Source organism: Diabrotica undecimpunctata, chromosome 6 (assembly GCF_040954645.1).
Source record: "Diabrotica undecimpunctata isolate CICGRU chromosome 6, icDiaUnde3, whole genome shotgun sequence".
Lineage (NCBI taxonomy): Eukaryota > Metazoa > Arthropoda > Insecta > Coleoptera > Chrysomelidae > Diabrotica > Diabrotica undecimpunctata.
In genome coordinates this window covers 134,495,000-134,519,730 of record NC_092808.1, presented here as the reverse complement: position 1 = coordinate 134,519,730, position 24,731 = coordinate 134,495,000, and the positions used below count along the sequence as shown (strand labels likewise).

Genomic DNA, 24,731 nt, shown 5'->3' with positions numbered 1-24,731 from the left:
AAATTGTTTTTTGGGATTAGACCACAATTATTGGTTATGATTGTTATGAAAACCACATTTTTAATTAAATAATATTTGACATTTCGATTTCCACTCCAGAAACCGTTCTCAAAAAAGGTTTTTTGTACAAATTATGTAAAAATGTGTATCACCAAAGATTTTTTTATTGGTTGTCAGTTCAAAGTTGAGTTGCTTGGTCTAGATCTTGTAGGCCAGCAGCCAATGTTGGCTACAACACATTGTGAGGGTGGCGTTTTAGATACAAACATATAACATGGAACACATAAAAACAGTGAGAATTTGATATTTCTAGGGTAAAAACACCATCCTCTAAATGTGTTGTAGCCAGTATGGGCTGTTGGCCTACAAGATCTACATCAAAAATGTCAACTTTGAAATGGTATAATCAATAACAAAATCTTTGGTTATGCACATTTTTACATAATTTGTACAAAATCCTTTTTTGAGAACGATTTCCGGAGTGGAAATCGAAACGCCAAATATTAGTTAATTAAAAATGTGATTTTCATCACAATCCCAACCAATAATTGTGGCACAATCCCATAAAAACATATTTAATAAAATTGTTATCTAAAATATCGATCTCAACGGGATACCAATTTGATAATATCAGTTTAAATTGCGTTTAAAAATACGTAGATATAAATCTGTGAAACTCTTTGCGAAAGGTAAGATTATTTGAACATCCAACATTTAAGTTAAATCAGATTATGATTTGATATTACTAATATCAACAAAGTATCGATTTATAACAACATAATATGAAAAAACAGAAATAAATAAACAAATACTTATAGGTATTCATTAAACTTGAGAAAGCTCAAGGCTATGTTCAGCAGTATCCAATAAAAAAAGGTTCTTGGTGAATACGTAAAGATTCTGAGAAATACGTATGATAGACTAGCATGTAATGTATTAGGAAAGATGAGGAAAGAGATGCATTTTGTGTGAAAGCACGATTACATTAAGATTTAGTACTTACATTATTATTATTAATTTTAGATCACAAAAGAAGGATACTGAAAGGCAAATTGTACAAAACTGCCGCAAGGGATATGGCACGAACTATTAGAGACTAAAAAGAAAAGAACAAAGAATATGTTTGAAGATCAGAATATTTAAATAGGTAAGTGGAGTGACAAAAATGATAATATGATAATGACCCAATACAGAGAATCGCTGAGTTGTAAGTTTGAAGAGAGTAAGAGATATTGACCAAAGAGGATCTGATGATAGACGCTTTGACAAGACACATCTATGACGAAGCTTAATATTGGTATTCTTCTTGTTTAAGTACCATCTCCCGATCGGGGGTTGGATATCATCATCACTATCTTTACTCTATCTACTGCTGCTCTGAAGAGTTCTATAGAACTGCATTTAAACCAGTCCCTTAAATTCTTTAACCATGACACTCTCCTTCCTCCTCTTATCTTTTCCTGTATTATCAGCCTTAGCAGTTCATATCGCTGTTCCCTCATTACGTGTCCCAGATATTGTAACTTTCTTTTATTTTTATTGTGTTTATTATTTCGCATTCTTTGCCCATTTCTCGCAATACTTCCGTGGTAGTTTTTTTCTGTGTCCATGCTATTCTAAGCATCCTCCTGTACCATCACATTTCAAAGGACTGTAACTTATTTATGTGTTCTTGCCTTATTGTCCAGCTTTCAAGTCCATATTGTAGTATCGAAAACACTTATTACACGCAATAAATATTGGTATGAAATAACGTAATAAATAAAATAAATCTCAGAAATATATTATACACTGTTTTGACAAATCACAACCCAGTAAAGCGTTATTATATTACTTGCTCAGAATTCATCTTACTACTTATCAAATATGGCTTGAGACTTGGTCTTGTGAAGGAGCATTGGAATATTCGAAAAGAGTTTTCAACTGTAACGAGTGGAGAGCCTTTTTCCCAATCCGAAGCCTTGAAAGGTTCCGGCGGAAAAGGTATCTAAATCTGTATATACGGCACCGAGTGGGGATGAAAAATTAAATTTAACTGTGCTCCTTAGCCCCCTTTCAGACAAGGATACTGTATCCGAGATACTGTATGCGAGATACAGAATTTTCGATGGCGGCTGTATCGGATTCACGGGCATGCTCGTCAGTATGAAAATAGTAGCAGTGCAGTGCGGTTATATTTTTGGATTATGGATGTAGAAGAGTGTGTTATGCTGTAGTACATATTAAATAAAAAGAAAAAGAAACTGAAAAGACGACGTAATTTGTGGGTTCATCCTATTATAGAATTAAGAGAAACCAAGGGAACGTATAGTTTGCTGTATCAAGATTTATTGCAAGATCCATCAAAGTTTTTTAATTATTTTCGAATGTCTGTGAAGTCGTTTGAAGAACTTCATAAAATTTTGGAAATTCAATTGAGTAAAAAAGACACAACTATGCGTAGAATTATTTCATCAAAAAACGGCTTTCTATGACTTTTTAAAGTTAAAGTCTATGACTTAAATTTAAAATAAATATGTGTACTTATCTAAAAATTTGTAAATTGTTTACCTCGCCCTAAATAAAAAATGACCGTATTCCTTTCACAATAATGTAGTTTGATATTCGTTAAATAATCAAAATTCCAATTAGCAAACTTTTAAAACTAAACTGTATACGTATGAAACAAAATATTAAAATATTCTACTATGTATTTATAATAAAAACACGTTTATTTCTTACCATATTCATTTTGCTGTACTGCAGTCATGGCCTCAAAATTGTCGCTTAGAATTTTCGACCCAGCACTGCTGCTTTTTATTTCTATTGCAGTAATCTGGCGATGCTGTATCCCATAGACAGGGATTTGATTGTACCAAACAAATAAATTTGTCACTATCAAATACAGTACGCTCCATTATTTAACTATATTCAGAAAACACCGTCTTTCTTTCCTTGCTCATTCACAATTATTCGACAGAAAATCGCGCGTCTATGGAATGTGGTGCAAAAGTATTCGTGTCTGAAAGCGTTCATTTAACGTAATGTTTCTTCTGTATCTGGGATACGCATTCAGTCGTCGGCGACAGGAAAGTCCGAGATACTGAATTCGGTATCTCGCATACTGTATCTCTCGCGCGTCTCGTGTGAAAAGCTCCATTTGAGTCTATGTAATATCTGCATCTCGGATACGCGTATCTCGGATACAGTATCCTCGTCTGAAAGGGGGCTTACAGTCAACGCCGCTGGAGAACTTGCTTCGCCGATGATTGTGTATATATAAACAACATTAACACAATTGATCGTTTCAGCCATGCCATGGTAGGTCCATTGGTAGGTCAGAAAACAGATGGATGACGCATGAAACATTCTACGAATATATAGCAAAATTTTTTTCATCATTGGTTGACGAATAACAATATCGAACGCCCAGTTTTATTTATCATGGATCGCCACACCTCTCACATTTCGATGCCATTGGCTACCTTTTGTGCAGCCAATAAGATTGAAATGATATCACTTTTATCAAATGCCACTTATATACTCCAACCTATGGATGTGGCTGTTTTCCATTCCCTTAAGCTCAGATGAAGGCACGAAGTTGCTAAGTGGTGCATGGCACATAAAGGTGGACAAGAAAAACATAATTTCTCGTCTATTTTAAATCAAATATTAGTCAAACTTGAACCAAGAACCATTCAAAACGGTTTTAAGGCATGCGGTCTAGTACCATGGGACCCAACGTAGTTAAAATACCAGAAGTGTCACAACACAATGTCCAGCATCCAGTTCAACAGCTGCAGGTGTTGGTAGACCTCATGATATATTTTTTAATATACTTAAGAATAAAATAGGACCACCTAAAGTGCAAGAATTTGCAAAAAATGTAGGAGACTGGCGAGGGGAAATAAGAGATTATTCTTTGTATGCCATTCTCAGCTCAAAATGATCAATTAGCGGGCTCTTCTATGGAACCAGATACTTTGAAAATGCTATATAATTCTGTCAACTCCTTCACTCATTGGTCACTCATGTGGATCCAAAGTAGACCCGTTAGTACCGTCTCCATTCAAAAGAAGTCTGCTTTGGCCTGGTGAGACTTCCGAAATTTAAAAGAAAACGAGCAAAAAGAGAAAAACTGTCAGTGGTAGTTACCTTGCATATTTTACAAAAAAGGATGAATCTAAATAGCGATTAGAGGATGAGAAGCATGGGAGAAAAGTAGTACGAGTAACCAAAAAAGAAAGAAGCACAAGAAAAGCTAAGATTAAAACAAGAGGTTGTAGTACCTCCATCTCCCTCTAGTTCTTCTTCTGTATCAATCATGTATGAAGAGTAGGGAATGTAATCGTTTGCTTCAGAAAGTAGTGGGGACGAAAATGGTGAATTAGTCAGCCAGAGTTGAATTAAGAAAGAAGACTTTGTAATTGGTCAGTTTTTAGGGGGTAAGAGGGGGCAAATGTAAATCAGTACTTGATCAGTACTTGTGCATAATACAGCAATAAGGGCTTGAACCTGGAAAATGTTTTTGTTCAAGGCTTAAGGTCTGTAGACGAAACCAAAAAACTGTTTAATAATGTGGAGAAAAACATTTCCTCAATTAATATTAAACAATTTATTAGAGTAATCTCTGCTCCTGACATTAATAATAAAGATAGACATTTGATTTACCGTTTAAAAAAAAATTAGTGAAGAAGTAGTTAAAAATAAATCATTGTTTTTCGATTAAGCTATACATACTTCTGTTTTAATACTTTATTTTGCTTGGTATTGTTAAAATATAAGATAATTTTTACCTTAAATTACATTTTATATATGCCCAATATAGGGGTGTCCAACATAGGGTAGTGTGAATAATTTGGTGCCCATTATTCAGGCAATGAGGGCAATATATACCTATAATTCCTTTTCTAAAAGGTATCAGACAATATTTTACCACTACAGTCACATAATGTTTTAAATCAACTTTGCAAAATGATTTTTGGTCATAAAAATTGTTTTTTAATTTCTTTTGGTGCATACTAAAACTAAAAGTCTTCAGATTTCATATGGTACCCGTAGCATCTTAGTTATTTTACGTCTTATATTATTGCAACTAATTTATTACAACTATATATTATAACTTTTAATCACAGAAGTATAAGTGTAAGTTATAAATAATTAACAATTTTGCCTTATTTTGCTGTTTTTGGTCCAACAAATTAATTGCAAAAATTTTAGAATACGCCATTTTGAAAAGCTTTTTCTATCTCAGAAAAATCTTTTTATGTAAGTATCAATAGATAGATTTCTAGTGATGAGCAAAAATTATTGTTAATAATTAAAAGACAATGCCGAAATTTCTGCAGAAAACGTATCTTATTATAGGTATATATTACATTATACAGAAAAACTCGTCAAATACTCGTCAAATACCTGTCTATTGCGATTGAGAAGTTCTGAAAAATGCTTATTTCCCTGGACTAAATAAACATAGTTCCCAAAACAAAACAAAAAAAAACAATGTTGTAATAAAAACCTGATGAAGGTAATGCCATTTACCGGTTTATAAAGAATTATAATTTTTCTGAATGCTAATGAATATTTATTTTAGAAGCCACTATCATAGTCGAATGCGCTCCACAAGGTTAAATACCCGCAAAATTACATCAAATCCTATAATTATACGCATAAATACTAAATGCTATTCAAATTACTCAGTTGTTAGCCAAATTATTTATTTTGTATAATTCTATATTTGGTAATAGTATTTTAAAATAAAAGTGCGGTAAATATTTATGCTAAAAATACATTAATTAGTAAAATTAACCAATTTGAAGGATGTCATTGGAACAGAACGAAGGAGACATCAATCGGGATTTAAAGCTTCAAATGTTTGATTACATCCAAACACAAGGAGAAAATGAACTGGTAAAACAGTAAAGTAGAATACAAAGCGTACGAGACAGACATTTAAATGAAATCTTGGTACTTGTAACTTAGCAAAAATTTAGCAATAAAACATGAACTATATCTCGTAGCTGCTATTATCATATGGATATTGTAGCTTAAGAGAAATATTGTCTAATCTATACAAAGAATATAGATACTAAAACCAGGTTTTTCGCCAGATTTATTCTCGGTAGATAGATTCCGCTATAATCCGAAATTCCGGGAATATCTGGACAGATCTCAGTGTATTTTCAACCACGCTAAAAGGAGGGTCAAATGAAATATTATTTTCTATAAACTGTATCAGCACTATTTTGACGGGGTTAAGATTTACAGTAAAAGATAAACAAGTAGAGATAGTGCAAGCACTCCTGACCACGGCGCAGTAGACGAAATTTGGTTTAGTCCCCACTTCCATGCGAAACGCATTGTACTATGTACTGTATAATTCTACTTACAATAGAACCTTTCTGCCTTTACGTGAATTTGACTCCTCCTTCGCGCAGCTCCATGGTCAGGAGTGTTTGAACTACCTTTACGTTAAACATTATTAAAGAAAATTTAATTAACACTACAATATCTAAGATAAGTTCAGCAATCATTATTTTTCGCAAACTGTTGCAGTAATAAATTGTTTCTTGACATAAAACTTTAGAGCAATAAAATATGCCGCCAAGATGGGTCCTGTAGCCCTTCTCATTGCTGAAATATAGCTATGATAATAGTAGTTGCATCAATGTCATTTATTGAAATAAATATAGTTTTAGAATAGGGCTCGACTAGCTTACAGCTTCTACATTTGGTTCCATTGAACAATTAAATTGGAGAAATTAATGCTCAGTAACAACAGAAACTCTAATGTATCAACCCGTGTAGCCCGGCGTATCAACCAACATTGTGTTCAAAACAATATCATAGAGCCTCAACAGAAAGGATGCGCTAAGGGTTCCATGGGCTGCAAAGAACAACTTATCATCGAATCTGTCATTTCTAACTAAGCATATAGCAAAAAACGGAATCTCTTTACTGCTTTCATCGACTACAAGAAAGCGTTTGATTCAGTGCCGCATGAATTGCTTAGATATATTAAAAATTTATAAAGTTGATGATAACATAGTGACCTTTTTAAAACATATAATGTCAAATTGGAAGACAAAAATTCACCTCAAAATACCTGGTGAAAACAATATCGAAACTGAAAACATTGCAATCAACCGGGGCCTATTTCAAATGAAAGTTCGTTGAGCCCACTGTGGTTTTGTCTAGCGATGAACCCCCTATCCCAGATACTGAACTCAACTGACACAGGTTTTAGCATCAAAAATAACACTACTGTTGTTGCAAAGCTTAATCATCTATTGTATATGGATGATTTAAAACTATTGGCTTCCACTCGAAGCCACCTGGATCAGATGCTAAAAACAGTAAAAAAATTTCTCTAATGATATTAGTATGCACTTCGGTCTTGAAAAATGCCGTGTCTTAAATATAATCGAAGGAAAGGTTCAACCCGGCGGATTCGATATGCAAAACGGCCAAAACATCGAGGCCATGGGTGAAAATGATATGTATAAATACCTCGGAATAAAGCAAGCGCGGAAGATTGACCACAAGCAAATGAAAACTGAGATAACTAATGAGTTTATACGAAGGGTAAAACAGCTACTTCGTTCATACCTTAACAGTAAAAATTTTTAAGGCACTAAACACCTACGCATGTTCCGCGCTTAGCTACTCATTTGGTATTGTTAAGTAAGTGGACAAAAACGGACATAGAACATATTCAGCGAAAAGTACGAACACACCTCACAAAGGAACGAAAACGCCATAATCGAAGTGCAGTAGAAATAACGATATTACCGCGTTATTTAGGAGCACGAGGACATGGATATAATCGAGCAACTAGAAAAACAAATTACTAATTTAAGAACTTATTTTCAGGTGCAGACTGAGACATCTACTGTACATCGAGCGATTTGTGCAGTAGATGATACAACACCGATCAAACCGAGGGAACCAGAAATGCGCATAAACCATCTTACTAAGGACGAAAAAATGCACACCTGGATGGGTAAACATCTGCACGGGCGACATCCCAATGAGGTCAGTCAAGACCATGTCGACAATATAGCGTCGAACTATTGCCTGGCATCAGAAAAGATGTTCTCTAAAACAGAAGGTTCACTACTGGCCATTCAGGATCAGGTTATACCAACCAAAAATTACCTGAAATATATCGTCAAAGATCCTCAGGTCTAAAATGACAAATGCCGATATGAGAAACGGGATAAACAGAACTATAAAATCGCCAAGTACAGGGATCTGGAAATTCAAATACGAAGACAGTGGAGAATGGAAAGTACCCAGACAATACCTGTTATTCTCTCTACTACTGGAGTCATTCCAAAGAACCTCCTAGAAAACATAAAAAAGCTAGGTCTGAATGAACATCTCTACAAGACCATGCAGAAAGCTGTACTACTCTCAACGTCCAGATGTGTACGAAAATTTTTGGGAGATACTCCAGCATACCAAGTCACCTAGGGCTCGATAACACGGAAAGAGTCCCACCAGAGCTCAATCGTTTTGATCCCGTAGGTATCTGGGATGAGTGAATTTTCCTCTTAGAGGGAGTGTGAGCCGTATGGCTAAATCTGGATAATAAAATAATTATAACACTTGACTTATTCACTCGGTTTTTAAATTATAATCTCAACCCCAATTTATAATCTCACAAAATCCAAGATTTCATAATCTTTTCTACTAATAATAACAAGAAAAAAGTAAAATTTACATAGAATACATATTGCGATTTTTATAAAGTTGAATTTATAAATTCAGTTTTCTATGACATTGTATTTTTTTATATCGTGTAAAATGCCAACATTTCGAATAAAACAAAGTAACTTTCTTTATGTTGATGCGTCTGAGTTATTGTAAATGTTTAGAAGCTTAAAATCACAGTGCTTTTGTAAAGCTATTTTACAATATTTAACATTTTTTTAAATAATAAATGATTTAATTTAATAAAATATGCCTTTCTCTTCAATTTTGTGCTATCAGAAATCATGTAGACCTAATAGGTAATGCATAATAATAATGTTGTAGATAAAGGCTTTCTGGAATAAACAATTTAAATTTTGCAATAACTGTTAAGTAAAATTTCTTGAAATTTGTATAGCTGAATATAATGTGATATTATTTCTATTATTAAGTGAAATTAAAAGTTTTTGTGCATTTTTAGAAAAGTTAATAATACTTTTTAAAAAATAGTCTTTTGAAGATATTTTTGCAATAATTCAGCAACAAATCAACAAAACTAACTTTACAAACACTCATTTTAAAGGATTTTCTATGCTTTTTCAGAAAAATTGTGTCACTTTGCCATATAATTTAAAGGTCCCATCATTAATATTTAAAATCAAACAACGATCTTACATTGTTTATATATTTTTTGACGTTTAATCTTTTGCATATTTTGTTTACTACATATTGTTATAGCCAAAATCAAAAGCAGTTGTTAAATATCTGTATCAAAGAATGTTACGAAAATGGCTTTTTATTTCCTCATTTCTGTGGTGTAAAACTGTAATAGCTATCTCATAGTTTCCCCCATATTGCCAAATCTCATTATTTTTTTATTTTGTTCCACATTCAATGCAAATAAATGCATAGGTACATCTTTTGAAAGTATTAAATTAACCAATAAGTACATATTTGGGCTAGAACTAAAATAAGCTTCTTAAATTCTATCTGTACTATTTTATTAATTTCTAGTTAAGATTATTATAATTATTAGCAATATATGCCTACGATTGTTGGTAATCAGCTACGAAACGATAATTTTTAAAAGGAAATCGGCCTTTAATTTGTAGGTAGTTTCCATACGTAGCAGTATCAATCAAAACAAAAACAATGTAAATATTTGTTCAGGAAATGTCAGGTGAATAAACAAAAGATTATTTAACATACGCTAATATGTACAAGGTAAACAAAACAATGTTGACAAATCAAGATGACAATAAGAGTTTTAATCCATAATAAAAGCTCACATGGATTATGATAAACATAATATTAACTAGCTTACAGTAGGATATTAGATTTGCTGTAAGTATATGTATTATTAAATAACAGTTAATTTGAAACCCTTTTAACCCTTATTAATATATTTACTTTAACATGCTTTAATTATTTACAAAAATAGCAACAACACTTTTTTAAATTGATGTCTACTTTATGTAAACCCTTGTAAGAAATTGAATTTGTAATGAGTCCTGCTATCCCTTAATCATAATGTCAATTCTGCAATGCTAATTTGGTTTTTTTAATTTGGAAAATAGTGAAAAGTATCTATAACTAAATTACATTCACTTACTTTTCCTATTTCTCGAATCAAAACAATTTTAAACAAAAACATACACACAATTCCACACAACTAACTCACTGTTTTAACTTCAATTGTTTCCACCTGACAAGTTTATTATATTACAAACTAATTTAACGTACTTCTAAATTTCAGTTTGTTCGCGCCGGTCGCACCTTTCAACTGCACTTACAAAGCTCAAAAGCTACACTAGTACACCACTATTATGCACTCTGATCAAAACCACTTCAAGCTCCGGTTGAAACTTTAATCCCATACCTGTTGAGAACGATACCGGTGTTGCCGGTTCGATGAACTTTTCAGGTAGATTACTACCTACCGTGAAAAATTACGTGCATGCATTGAAATACATTTAATTCGCGAGTGGAGGTTAAAGGTGAAGTTGGAGAAAAATTATATTAAAAAATTCTCAATTTTAATTTTAATGTATTATTAAAATTTAATACATTAAGAAATTAAATTAAACAATTAAAAAATATTAATAAAATATTTATGTTTATTTAACTGAAAATATGAACAATAAAATCCCTGTATTCAGCTTAATATTTAACTTTATTATATAGTATATTATATAGTATATTATAATTTTTTCAAATTTTTAAACAACTTTTTGGAAATCTCAATTTTTAACTTAAATAATAAATTATGAGTTTATTCTTTTTATTTTAAACATTTTTGTATAAGTTTTCTAGTGCCGTTTCAAAATTTTATTTAAAATTACTGTCAAATTATTATTTTCTTTGTCAGTATGGACAATATATATATTATTGAATAATTATTGTAACTGTTACCAAATTCTGGGTATAAAAATATGTAAATTGTTTTTAAAATTTCACGACGCGTTGGCTTGTTAAACTCATTAACTGTCAATTTTTTAATACTATTCATATATAATATTAATACATATTCATAATTCTAATGATAGTCTTCAAAGTATAATAAAAATACGATCTGGCAACACTGGTGTCGTGCTTAAAGGTTCAACATGCGTGTCGAGTCATGTAATGAAAAAAAAAACTTTAAATTGGACCGGGAACTGACGGACTTTTCTGAATTTTTCGCTGAGGTTAATCACATTGCCGTTAAATTTTACACAATTGTATTTTACGATTTTTAAAAGAAGACTGGATGTCTACTCCACCTAATTTGTATTCCTTATAAATATTACTATTTGTATCCTTTTTGTTTAATAAAGAAAAATTTTTTTAGTACTTGGAGATTTTTTTATTTGTTTTAAAATACAATCTGTTACATAACAAGTAACACTAAGCATTTTTATTAAACGAACATGTAAAAGCTCCCATACACATTTATGTATACTTGAACATTATACATGCACAAGTTTATTGCAAAAGTATAGTGAAACGTGTGTTCCTTGTACAAGTATGTTAACTGTACAAGCGACATGAGACCTGCGGAAATTTTGGAATTTTTGCTTGTGCTTGTGTCACACTTGCGCAAGTGTAATTGAGCTTGTGAGCGAAAGATTTGTACAAGTTTGAAACAGATGAGTTTTGACCATTCGTGTAGATAGATGATATTGTTGTTTCCGCTAGAATGGTGCAATACGAGCTTGGTTATGACGAGTCACATGAAAAATAGACATCGAGAATGTCTCGAAGAATTTATTTCGATTTACGAAGAGGAGCCATGTCTGTGATCCGTAAAAAGCAAAGAGTACCGTAAAAGGGGGTGAAAAAAAAACTGGAGGGTGAATGACCAAATGGTACACCAAATGATAAAAAAGATAAAAAAACGCCAATTTAGTGGATTTTGCATTTTAACAGATGGCAACATTGGACAACAGAAATTTTAGTGAAACAGCTGATTTTGCCACGTTTCAAAGAGCTTATTAACTTTTTGTAACAAGGTAAGAAAAAATCAATTAAATAAATAGATAATTACTCATAATATAGCTTAGGGTGTATACTTAACATAAATACTTGACAAATTTATCATAACTTACCAGTAATTTAATTTGAATGTTGTTTTGTAAACATCTAACCTAAATTCTGACTATTGACCCGCAGTTTCTAATCACCCGCCATTTCTTTTCTCCCACTGTTGTGTTTCCACTCACCAGCTTTCTTTTTTTTTTCCCAGTATTTTTTATTTTGCTTCTTTTTTTCTCCAGTAATTTTTATTTTACTTTCAGATTAACCATGCCACGAGACTATGTACATAATCCAAGGTCCAAGTTTTACAAAAAAACCTATCGTGGGGCTTTTGAAAGGGCCTTAAACGACATAAGAAATGGAATGTCCTATAGGGAGGCAAGCAAAGTACATGAAATTAACTATTCAGTGCTATATAGTAATCCATAGGCACCACAAAAACGCTAACTTAAAAACACCTGGAGGACAAACTACACTAACAAAGTTGGAAGAGGAAGTTATACTGAAACAATTGATAACCTGTGCTGATTGGAGCTATCCCTTAGATAAACACGATCTTAGAGTAATGGTAAAAACATACCTAGATAGCCGGGGTAAAAATGTACCTAAGTTTAACAACAACTTACCGGGAAAAGATTTTGTACATGGGTTTTTGAAGCGACATAAGACACGACTACGAACACGGCTTTTTCAAAAAAAAATTAAACCATCATAAGCAGCGGTTTCACCCCAGACTTTAAATGTGTATTTTGATCACCTGAGTGCAGAACTAGAAGCTATGTGCCCCTTGATGTGGCTTTTTTTTGCCCTTTAAAAGAAGCATGGCGAAAAATTCTTGAAAAGTGGAAAATGGGTGAAGGAAGAGGGGCAGTTACCATACCCAAAGCTCGCTTTCCTCATTTTGTTAGAGAGCTGATGGACAGCATCAGACCAAACCAAGGAAGCATTAAGTCTGGTTTTAGAAAATGGGGGATATACCCGTTAGACCGTGATCAAGTCATAAACCGACTCCCTAGTGCCAACACTACAAATGTTCAAAAAATTGAAGAACATGTTAGCAATGTAGTGGTTAATATGCTGAAATCCATGAGATATTCTGATATTCCTACACAACGACGAAAGAGAAAAGTCGCCGTAGTAGCTGGTAAAAGTGTAACTGGAACAGACTTTAGAGAAGAAGGAAGTGAAGACAAACAGCTGATTCAGATACGCATAACGACAAACATATAGAAGATAATGAATCGAGTGAAGATGAAGAGGTCGTTAACAGAAGTGAAGGGGAGGTCGAATCAGATGATGAGGAGACAAAAACGTAGACAGACAAGTATCCCTGTTCCTAGTATTTCCTACAAAGGTAGAATTTTTAAACAGGGTTATGCCGTTTCGAAAGAATCTATTCAACTATCAGATTGGCTGCTGGTTGCGTTTTCAACCGGTTTTAGGAAAAACGGAAGATTAAAGTATTATATTGGAAAAGTGTTGAAAATCATTGTTGAAAACGATGACATTTACGGAACTTTTTTGAGGCATCGCCAAACCAAGCAAGCCCCAGGGTTTATTTATGGATTTCCCACGAAACCAGTCGTTTGCTATTTCTCTTTTCACCAAGTTGTTGATCAAATTCATCCATCTGATAACTCTGAGCTGCCAAGCAGTTCAAATAGGGAGATTCTTAAATTTCCCATCAACCAAAATGATCTTAACTAATGCAATACAAAAGTTATGCTGAGAGAATTAATGCAACGCAACAGGGTCTTTTGTGTTCCCTAAAGTAAGAAAGTTGTATATTTTTTTATATTTTCATACTTAATAAACGATATAAATTCCAAATTTGTATGTTTATTTTTTTTTACTAAGAAAATTAATTGCACATATTACTAATATATTTTTAAAGATCTCTATTGACCTCCGAAATGGTATATAAGCCAAACTAATGCAAAACAAAGCATCGTTTCCTTTCACCCCGTTTGGAAGGTGAATAGAAAAACACTACTTTTTTTTAATTTTTTTTTAATTGGAATACTTTTTCAAATGTGCTCATTAGGCCTTTAAATCTATTAGCCGTGACAGTCATTTTGTATATTTTTCGTGGCTGATTAGATAAATAGCAACTTAACTACAAAGCCTGAAAATCTCAAAACTGTTTCTATTGACCCCGTTTTACGGTACCACGATAGGGGAAAAAGAGAGACGGCATATAGAAAACTGATACAAAAAGTGAAGGAAATCGATCCAAAAGCAGATCGTGATGCAGTTGTTAAAAAAATAAATGCCTTCCAAACTAATTACAGGAAGGAGAAAAAAAAGTAGATACTTCGATAAAGTCTGAAGCCGACACCGACGAAATATATACGCCCAGTTTATGTTACTTTGGTATGTCCGAGTTTTTGGGAGACCAAGATATTCTCAGGTATTTGTCCTCAAATTTGAAAGAAAATGCTGTAAGTATGAAATATTTGTATTTATATATTTGATCCACCACTCTTCTATTAATTTTTCACATTTATTTACAGTTTTAGCCCATATTTCTGGACTTGCAGTTTTAAGAGCTTCTTGTCACATTTCCCTAAGTGCATCGTCAGTGTATCCACTACATCCAACGTGATTTAGGAACAGGAGTATTTGGTTGTAACTTGCACCATGTTCGTATCATAGTCATGCTCACAGTGTCATCTGAAGTTAAAGAATTTTTTGAAGCAAGTTCGATACTTGTATCTGAACCACTTTCGTCCATATTAGCTTCGACATCAGGTACATCTGAACTTAATAAATACTCATCACTACTCATTTTGTAGTGGATAACAAAATTTAAAAACTATAAAAATATTAAAAACTGAAAAACATTACAGCCGGCGGTCGATCGTAGGAAGTTTAAAATTAGAAACGAGAAAACAAGTAGGGGGAACCGTTTTTAGCGCTAGACGAGTTAAAATGCGTAGGCGCATTATATATCGTACAAATATTTTAAGCACGAGTTAACTCGGTTTGCGAAAATAGAAACTTAGTTTAATACCGAGTTAACTCGGGTGAGTACGTTAAGTGGTTAAGCGAAATCTACTAAATCGATTGCACTGAAATTTGGAGGGCTATTTTATTATATATAAAAATTTTGCAGACGAATTATGAGGGTCTTAAGTGCAATGTAAAACAATGAATAAAAAAAAGGCTTTTTTCGTCCTCTTTTTTGTATTTATTGCAATGAAAACATTATTAACCAGCAGTATTTAGTAGTTTCTAATAATATTTAAATATTTTAATTTTTTATTGATGTTCTCGACCTATTTGAGAAGGAGGATAGGTCAATTATTATTACTGAAATTACCGAACTACTGCCTTCCATCCATCTCAAAACAGATCCGCCCTGGTCTATAAATCCTAATTATATTGACACGTTATCAAAAATTATAATGACTGTATTGTACCTAATCAAGTCTGTGACTTTAAATAAATGTCAAAAATGTCAGAAGAATTTTTGTGACCAATTTTGTATGGAGGGAATTTTTTCACAAGAACTCTCAGAAATTTCCATCAACTCATTACTTCTTAATGTCGTTAAAACAAAGGACTAAAATGAAGAGATATACAACTTTCATCCATTGGAAATCGCTCATTGCATTTGGTCTATTGTTTTGGTTTTTGTTATGTACAACAGATATACTAGGAGGAAATTCACGTGGATATCTCTACAATGTCGAAGGTAAGATATTTAAAAATCATATTTATTTATATTATCATTATAAAGAACATAATATAAAAGTCTGATAACAGCAGATCAACCATGACCACATAAGATATGTCACAGACATATCTTATGTTTTCCCTGAAATTCTGTTTATTTTTTGTTAATTTTTTTCTACTACTACATCTCAATCTTCCTTCTCCGTCATTTTCTAACTTCCAATCGCCACTTCGTCCGGTCGTTTCTTAGGTCCTCTTCCAAGTTTCTTTCTCTTGTCTCTATGTCTATTCCCTCTCTCCAACTTGTTCTCGGTCTACTTTATTTTCTCTTACCTTCTGGTTGCTATTTCCTTTGGTATTTGTTGTCCACCTATTCTTTGTATATGTCCGAATCACATATGTTATTTTGTTGATAAGTCATCTATGATTGTTCGACACTTTAAAGATTTCGTTAATTTACTTTATTACCAAGTTTATTGATGAATGTGACAACACTGCACAAAGTTTGAATACCATAACGTATTAAGTTAATTGTATTAAAAAATATTTTATAGCTGTCTTAATATTTAAAATTGTAAATCTTTTTTTGATGTTCTTGAGATCACAAAATGTTGTAGAATAAAATAATCAAAATAGGAAATGTTAAATTTGATACAAGAGCTGAATGGAGGCCTGTCAATTACTTTGTCTGTCCAATTACTGACACCTTAGTCCAACTATGACTTTAGAGGAAAACTTTCATATAATTTGCCATGCAAATGCGATGCTGACGCTATGATATTTATTTCTTACAAACAAATTGTTTCAGTCATTGACAGAAGGTGTCAATCATAGAATACTACATGTTCATAACTGGATTTCTTTTCATTACAGTATTTACTAACTGACAATGGTTCCAAAAAAATACTCAGGATCAAATGGCTGCAGCGCTTCTAACTGTTCGAGGAGGAAGCTCATATGCTGCTGCTTCAAAAGAATTTAAAATACCTCGTATAATTTTGCTGTATAAAGTAAAAGAAAAATATTCTGAGATTTTTACTGTGAATCCTTCTCCAACCTCAACAAATGAGGAAAAAAACATTTTGGTACAATGGATGCTAGAACTTTTTAGAAGTCATTCATGAAATTCTGAAAACCGACCTATAAACATATTCAGTAAAACAGATTACGCAAACCAGAAACTTCAAGAAATCCTGATTATCAGTTGTGTAGTCCGAAAAAACTAATAACCACTGAAATTAAGGCTGGAGAAACTGTTTCAAACAGTACCTTTCCTTTAGATGCACCATCGCCCCTAGAAGAGCGTAATTCTGGCCAAATCTGACTCCCAAAAACAGCAAAAAAAAAACAAAAGTAAGTAGAAACTACCATCAGTTGTTACTTTAGAAGCATGGCAAAACTATCATAAGAAAAAACAAGATAAGAAGACTAAAAAACTTAAAGAAAAAGAAAATAGAAATTTTCTAAGAGAAAAAGAAATTAGATCAAATTAAGAATAGAACAAATAACATCTGATTCTAAAAATTCTGAAAACTGGATAGAAAGTGGTGATAGTTTATATGACATACAAATCAATATGCAAGAAGAAACTGCAATATATGCTGTTGGTGCAGTTGCTGTAGGAGACTATTTACTTGTTAAGTTTCGTGTGGGTAAAAGAAAAACTGTAACATATAGATATTACGCTTGTGTTGCTCAAAACATATTTCCCGAAGAAAGTAAAGTAGAAGAGATGTGCTTTAAAGCAACCATTTATGAGAAAACTCAATTTAAAACTGACGAAAACGGCGTTTCACAACAATAAAAGTTTTGAGATTGTAACTTCAGAAGGTAGGCTAAGATAAAACTTTTCAAAGCCTATTGATATATTTGAAGCACCTTAAATACCTACTATTAAGTGTATTCTTTAATTGTTATTTTCTCATTACTTTTGTACTTACTTGTTTAAAGGATATTCACTTTGTATTGTTTCATCACTGAAACTATATGTTTTAAGGCGCCTTAAATATATTATTTTATATATTATTTTCACTGTTTAGGAGACAAAAGTCATGTCAAGATACAATATCTGAAAGTAATTGTTTTTTATTGCTAAAACCGTGGCTTTTGTACAACCCTGTGATTGTTTTGGTTTACGTAGATAGCTAAAGTACACCTAACTGGATATTTCCTCGAATCACTCCTGTCAGACATAATCTTCTTCTCATTGTACCGTCTTCTAACGAAGGTTGGCGATTACTTCTTTAAACGCTTCTCTATTTTTTGTAACGTGAAATATCTGTTTAACACCGAGGTTAGTCCAATCTCTGATATTCCTCAGCCAATATTTCTTTTTTCTTCCCAAGCCTTTTTTTCCCTCTACTCTTCCTTGCATGATGACGTACAGAAGAGAGTATTTATCGTTTCGAATTATGTAGCCCAGATGCAATGTTTATACTCTTAATCGTCTTGATGAGTTGTCAATGTGTTGCAGTTTACAATTTGTGCTAGTGATACTGTAGACTTTATTTGGTATATTGTTCTTTAAGGATTTGTCTTTGAGTTTAAAGAAAACTAAATTAAAAATAAAATTAAAGACAGTCAAGATTTCCTTTCACGCAAAAATAGTCTATGTATCTGTTGATACGTATTTCGCTTTAATAAAGAATATTAATATTAACATCTTTATCAGCGTCTGTTATACCTTGCATTTATAGAAGGTTCAGATTAAGGCAGTTATCTGAATTGTGTTTCGAAACTATTTTACGGATTTAAAACTAAATTAATTGCTAGAACTGTTATATTTGGAAACTTAAAGTCACCAACAGAGTTAAATGTCCATGTCAGTTTTGGTGAGATATCCTTTATAATATATGGCAATGTGTAGTATTTATGAGAAATGTGTGTGATGACTGCAGTATTACTTTCCTGATTCACAGCAGTAGTATTAATAGAAGAATGGTTTTGTATAGTGCTATATATTTTTCAATGTTTACGACGCTACATTTCATTTGCTTAACCAAGTTTTAAATTTGATATTTTATGTTTATGGTAAGCTATATAGTTTAAATTGCTCCCAGAGGCCATATATTTTCTGTACCAATCTACCAATATTTTATTATGGTTTGAACAAATCAACTTAGTGTAGGAGATAGAATGATGAGAATTTCTCTCTCCTGATACCAACCACCATGTAGCTTCGCCTATTTTTTAAATTTTAAACTGTTTGTCCTTGTGTGGTGTAGTGTAATGTACAATTTTATGTTTATGACATTCTCAACAGATTGTTGGATAGGACGAAATGCCCTTGAAGATGCTCTAGGAAGCGAAAGTACTTGGGCAAGATTTAATTATTAAACTGTGCTCGATATCTGCCTTTTATTTTATCAAAATTCATTTATTCGAGCATTCAACCTTATATCAATCTTATTAATATAACTTTTTTAAAATCAGATATTTGCTTATTTTTTCTTTCACCAAATTTTCAAATTAATCATTTCGATTGTAAGTAATATCTGTTTCAGGTACCTATTTTATTATTTTATCTTTATGCATGTATATGTGTTGTAATAATTGGTGATTACCGCGAAATATAAATACTCTCCTCTCTATATTTGTTTTGCTACAGTATACCTTATCTTTTTCGTATTATTCTCGTTGTCTTTTCTTATTTCCCTCGTGTCTGTTACCTTTCTCTATTCCCTATCCACAGATAGGGTGGTCCCCAAAATTCTCTTCTCTTTCTCTTCCGGACCTCACTCTTCTATCTCTTGTATTTGAGCTGCAAAGAACCCCGACTAAGATACCTCTATCCGACTAAAGCCTGAAACTAGTGCCGTTTTCTGGGTAACCTCCACTCTGTCCATAAAGAGAGTACAAAGATATCGTGTTGAAATATCTCAATGAAAAACGTTTATTACCAAAATTTTTTTGACATATTCTAAATAACAAAAAAAATATAAAGCTATGGTCAAAAAATACTGAAAGTTTTTTGGATTATTTTATATTCATTTCGAGAATAATATGAGAACCATAAACAAATTAAAAACTTTTCTTTCTTAAACAAAAACGGTTTTTTACTGTTTGAATAAATTATTCTTTTTTTTAGATTATGATCTACTTTACGAAACACTCTTCATGGAAAGATTAGAAAAAACTAACGATGTAATAATAAAACTAAAAAATTTTGGAGGATTACTGGTATTGTGGAATTTAATAACGTTTGTGTGTTCAATTATCTTGTGCCAGTTAGTGAAATTTGGCTGGTGGCTAGTATTTAATGCTAAGTATGTAATTTAAAATAATTTATTCATTAAGTTGCTTTTACCAGCAAAATTTAATTTATTTACTTAATGTTGGGATGTAGTAATGCTTTTACGGTATTTGTTTTTTAATATTATATACAAAATTAAGAAATTGTTTGATAATGCCAGGACTACACATTTTTAGAAATATTTTTATATGATTATTTTCTAAATATTCTTGAATATCCAAGAATTTGGAATTTTGAACATTTTATTGTAGCTTTATTAGTAAAATATGATAAAAAACTTCGGCTGCAAAAATTCTTCATAAAAATACAATGTATTCCTACCGCATGCATACAAAGAGGCATACAAAGAATTGACAGTTGATGATTATCGTCGCAGATTAGCTTTTGTCAATGGTCTCAGGAGCAAGTGCATAGTAAGCATTTTTTTTCGATTATATGTTTATTGGAGATGAGGCTACATTTCAAAAAAACTGGAACGGTGAATCGGCATCATTTTCATTACTATGTATCAAGCAATCCCAACTTTATTAACAGTCACAGTTAACCTAGGTGGTCTATTATAAATGTTTGGGGTGATATTGTTTGATTGATTGGCCCACATTGTTTTGAGGGCCGTGTGAATGGTGCTGTGTATCTGGATTTTCTGAATAACCATTTGCCATTACTACTGTAAATGTAAATGAATAATCATTTGCCATTAATACTGTAAATGTTTCACTTAATATTCGACTATTGGGGATCATGGGAATTGTCAAAAATTGATTTTTTTATATGGTGCTATATAAAACACCTTGTGTACCAGACGCCTCCAACAACAAAAGATGATAGAATAGCATAAGAGAAGCTTTTGATAATATTGACTTAAAAATTTTAACTATTTCCCAATTCTTTTTTTCTTTTAATAAATATTGTTGAAAAAATTATGTTATGGAAAACGGTACAAGAAAAATTAATTGTTGATAGCTTTTTCAAAAATCATTTGGATTCATATGGCGTTGATCGTATCTGAATTTTCCATTTATAACACTTTGATATAGTGGTTCGGTGAAAAATTAGCTATAATAGGAAATGCGTTTATTATTGCATTTATATTAAAAAAAATTTAATTTGGTACATTAAAACTACTCTCTTGGACAAAAATATTCAATATTTTGAAATTTTCTAATTTTTTTTTTAAATAAATGCCGAGAAAATTGCGAAAAAATAATGCTTAATGTTAGATAAATAAGATTATTTTAATATAAATTGAATGCTATTCAAATTGCTTAAACAATTCTTTTTAACTGAAAAAAGTGCATGTTTAGTAACGAGTGTTCCCTTCTAGCTCTATATTAATGCTTGCATCCTTCTCGGCATGCTTGTAAGTAAATTTTGGACATATCCTTGGAGAACTGCATTCCACTCATCCTGTGTAGCAAGCCGAAGCTGCTCTATCGTATTTAGAACGAAATTCCTTTGTCGTATACGGCGTTTTAGCTGGTCCCAAATGTGCTCTATTCGATTTAAATCCGCACTAAATGGTGGCCAATCCAATAAATCTTAGAACTTGGACCTTTTCTCTATATTCTCGAAATTTGAAGAAAACTAAAAATATTTCGAAAAGTGATGAGTTTAGGTATAGATAATGCTTTGGAAAAATGAAGGAGTATCATAATTTAAATATTTTAGAGTTATATATTTAAAAAAATGTAATAGTGTAAAGACACTAACAGTGAAATTCTACATGATAAAAACTCAGTTCTTAACAGATGGGCACAACGCCCAAGTGTAAAATGCCATTCTAAAACTCCAAAGACAATAAAGCCCCAGGAATCGATGAAATCTGTTCGGAAATGTATAAAAAAGATGGTGATCAACTTTTTGCAGCAATCCATCAACTAATAGTGCTTATATGGCAGAATAAATTAGTACCAGAAGAGTGGCTTAAGGGAAAAATATGTCCGTTTTATAAAAAGGGTGATCAACTGGAGTGTAAGAACTATAGAGGCATTACTCTGTTAGGATCTGCGTATAAAATCTTCGGCAATGTATTGTTTGAAAGACATTTTACAAAGGATAGTGTTTGTCAATATCAAGGCGGATTTACTGCTGGAAAGTCAACTTCATCAAATTCAAGTACATAGGCAGATTCTAGAAAAGTTACTATGTGAAGTCTATGGACTTCTCTACTAGTTGCCGTAGTATAAAGACCGCGTCAGTTGTAGATATATTACTCCTGAATCCTTGATGTTCTTTTGAAATGCCCACGGTGTTAATTAACTTCTTTGACAAGACTTTGGTTAACAATTTTGATGTAGACTTTAGCAGGGTTATTCCTCTGTAATTATGTGGGTCAGATTTTAGTCCTTTGTTGTATATGAGTGTTTTTATGCTTGTTTGCCATTCCTCTGGTATGGTACTATTATGTTATCAGTTTTTCAAATATCTTGGTCAATTCTGTGACGATTTCTAGGCTAGCATACTTAATAAGCTCATTATTGATACCATCAGTTCCTTCCAATTGTCTGTTTCTCATTTTCTTGATTGCTATTTGTACCTCTTCACTACTAATATCTTCATCAATGTCAATATTTTCTTCAATATCTCCGTTACTTTGGTCTTGTTCTTCAGTGTATATATTGATATTGTACAGAATATTGAAGTGTTCTGTCCGGGTTTAAGATTTTATATAGTTTGTATGATTCTCCTCATACCTTCTTTTGACATCCATACATGTCATGCTCCATTTCTATTAAAAATCTTTTTCAGTATACTTGCTTTAGTTTCCTTGTATCACAGTTCACTATGTTTGTAATTTTGTATGTCTCCAGTTGTTTGTTGCTCATTTATATTTTGTAAGTATCTCCTTTTTCCTTAGCTGCTAGATTTACTTCATGTGTAAACCACGGTTTATTGTTTTTTGGTCTTTTGTGGTTCAATTGTCTCTATGGGACTACTTCTAATATTAGCTTTTAGGTTTGCCCAAGATTCTTTAACGCTGTCTTTTCCTTTATTCATCTTTGGTAGAAGATTTTCGTGCTCTTGTTTTTCAGAGATTTTACATTAAATCTCACCTAAGTTAGTTTTTGACATTAATAATGGTCATTTTATTATTGGAACGAACTACTTTCGAGAGATGAGAGACATGGTGCAGTGTTTTACAATTCTTGCGGACGCGACAAGTGAATTGGGACTTGTGGTAAACTAGGAAAAAACCAAATATATGGTGGTTTCTAAAAACCTCCGAAATATCCAACAGAGAATTCAAATTAACAACCATACCTTTGATACAGTCATAAAATTCACTTATCTTGGATCGCTAGTAAATGCAACCACCACGTCAAGCGACGAAATAAAAAGACACATAGCAATAGCAAACAGAACTGTTAACGGTCTCCAGAAACATTTAAAAAATAAAAATATAAAACATGCAGCAAAGCTCAATATATACACAACCTTAATAAGACCGGTTTTGATATAAGAAGCTGAAACGTGGACCTTTTCTCAAAATGATGAAAGACTTCTTAATATTTTTGAGAGAAAAATTCTTAGAAAGATTTTTGGGACCGTAAATGAAAATGGGCTACGGTATCGAAGAAACAACTTTGGACGATATCACTTATACACCGATCCAAATATTGTAAAATTCGTTAAAGTGCAAAGACTTAGATGTGCTGGACACATTGCTAGGATGTCAGATCACGAATACACGAAGAGATTAACATTTTCAGAACCAGAGGGCACAAGATGTAGAGGACGACCACGAATGAAGTTGCCAGGAATCGACAGAACTGGCGACTTCTTTGTGAGCAGGCCAAGATCCACAACGGATTGTCGAGCCACTGATGATGATAATCATACTTAAAAAATATGAGAAAATCGTAATTTTTCTTTATAGTACATCCTGTATATGAATATTCATGAATGATTTCTGTTAAATTTAATTTGAAAACTAGAACATATTGTTTACCTTATTTAGTATATTATTTATATTATATAAAATAAGTAAATACTTATTTATGTATTCATTCTTTATATACAGGGTGGTTATTTCATAGAGATATCGAAATAAAAATGGTCATAACTCGTTAAATACCTAGTGAGAACTTTCATATTATAAGAACAGGGATTGTGAGAGGAATTTAAATATAAAAAATTATATAGGGTATCCCATTTAAAAAATTGTATATTTGCTTTACCACGTGGTTATTAATAACACCGTAGAATTCGGCGTATTTTCCAATCCTGGAGAATATCATTGCCTACATTTTTGGATCTCTTTGGATATTCTCTACCATAATTTAATTATCAACCAATGTTGCACTAAAAACTCACCCCGTATATGAATTTACTTCAATAATTCAAATTTAAATTCCAGCGTCAACGAAACCCAAATATATTTTCCATGATTGTATTTTTAACTTTGCGCTTATTAGTTCTTGCATTCTCACATTGGCACATCCAAACCTGAAGAGAAGTAGTAACAAAGAAGATTGTAACTGTGATTATTAATTTTTAAATAAAACCTCTATAAACTCATATTTTACGACCGTCGCAGTTTATAGCTACTAATAAAAATCTCGCTGTTTAACTTTAGTGTTAAAAGACTTTATGTTAACAATAAATCAATTGC

The 24,731-nt window shown here is 32.2% G+C and overlaps 2 protein-coding genes across 3 annotated transcripts in view; one reads left to right on the top strand and one right to left on the bottom strand.

Annotated features, from left to right (window-relative positions):
* sprt (PDZ domain-containing protein sprite) overlaps nt 1-10,618 on the bottom strand; it is a 306,461-nt gene extending 295,843 nt beyond the window's left edge. For both annotated transcript variants that reach the window (XM_072535452.1, XM_072535451.1), the window contains exon 1: nt 10,286-10,618. The gene's annotated coding sequence lies outside the window, so the exon portion shown is untranslated. The remainder of the gene's footprint in view (nt 1-10,285) is intronic.
* A 4,999-nt stretch (nt 10,619-15,617) lies between these two features.
* The window catches only part of LOC140442844 (uncharacterized), a 28,685-nt gene continuing 19,571 nt past the window's right edge, over nt 15,618-24,731 (top strand). Inside the window, exons 1-2 of the mRNA XM_072533809.1 lie at nt 15,618-15,886; nt 19,955-20,132. Of these exons, the coding sequence (XP_072389910.1) occupies nt 15,736-15,886; nt 19,955-20,132 (329 nt within the window). The 5' untranslated portion in view covers nt 15,618-15,735. The remainder of the gene's footprint in view (nt 15,887-19,954; nt 20,133-24,731) is intronic.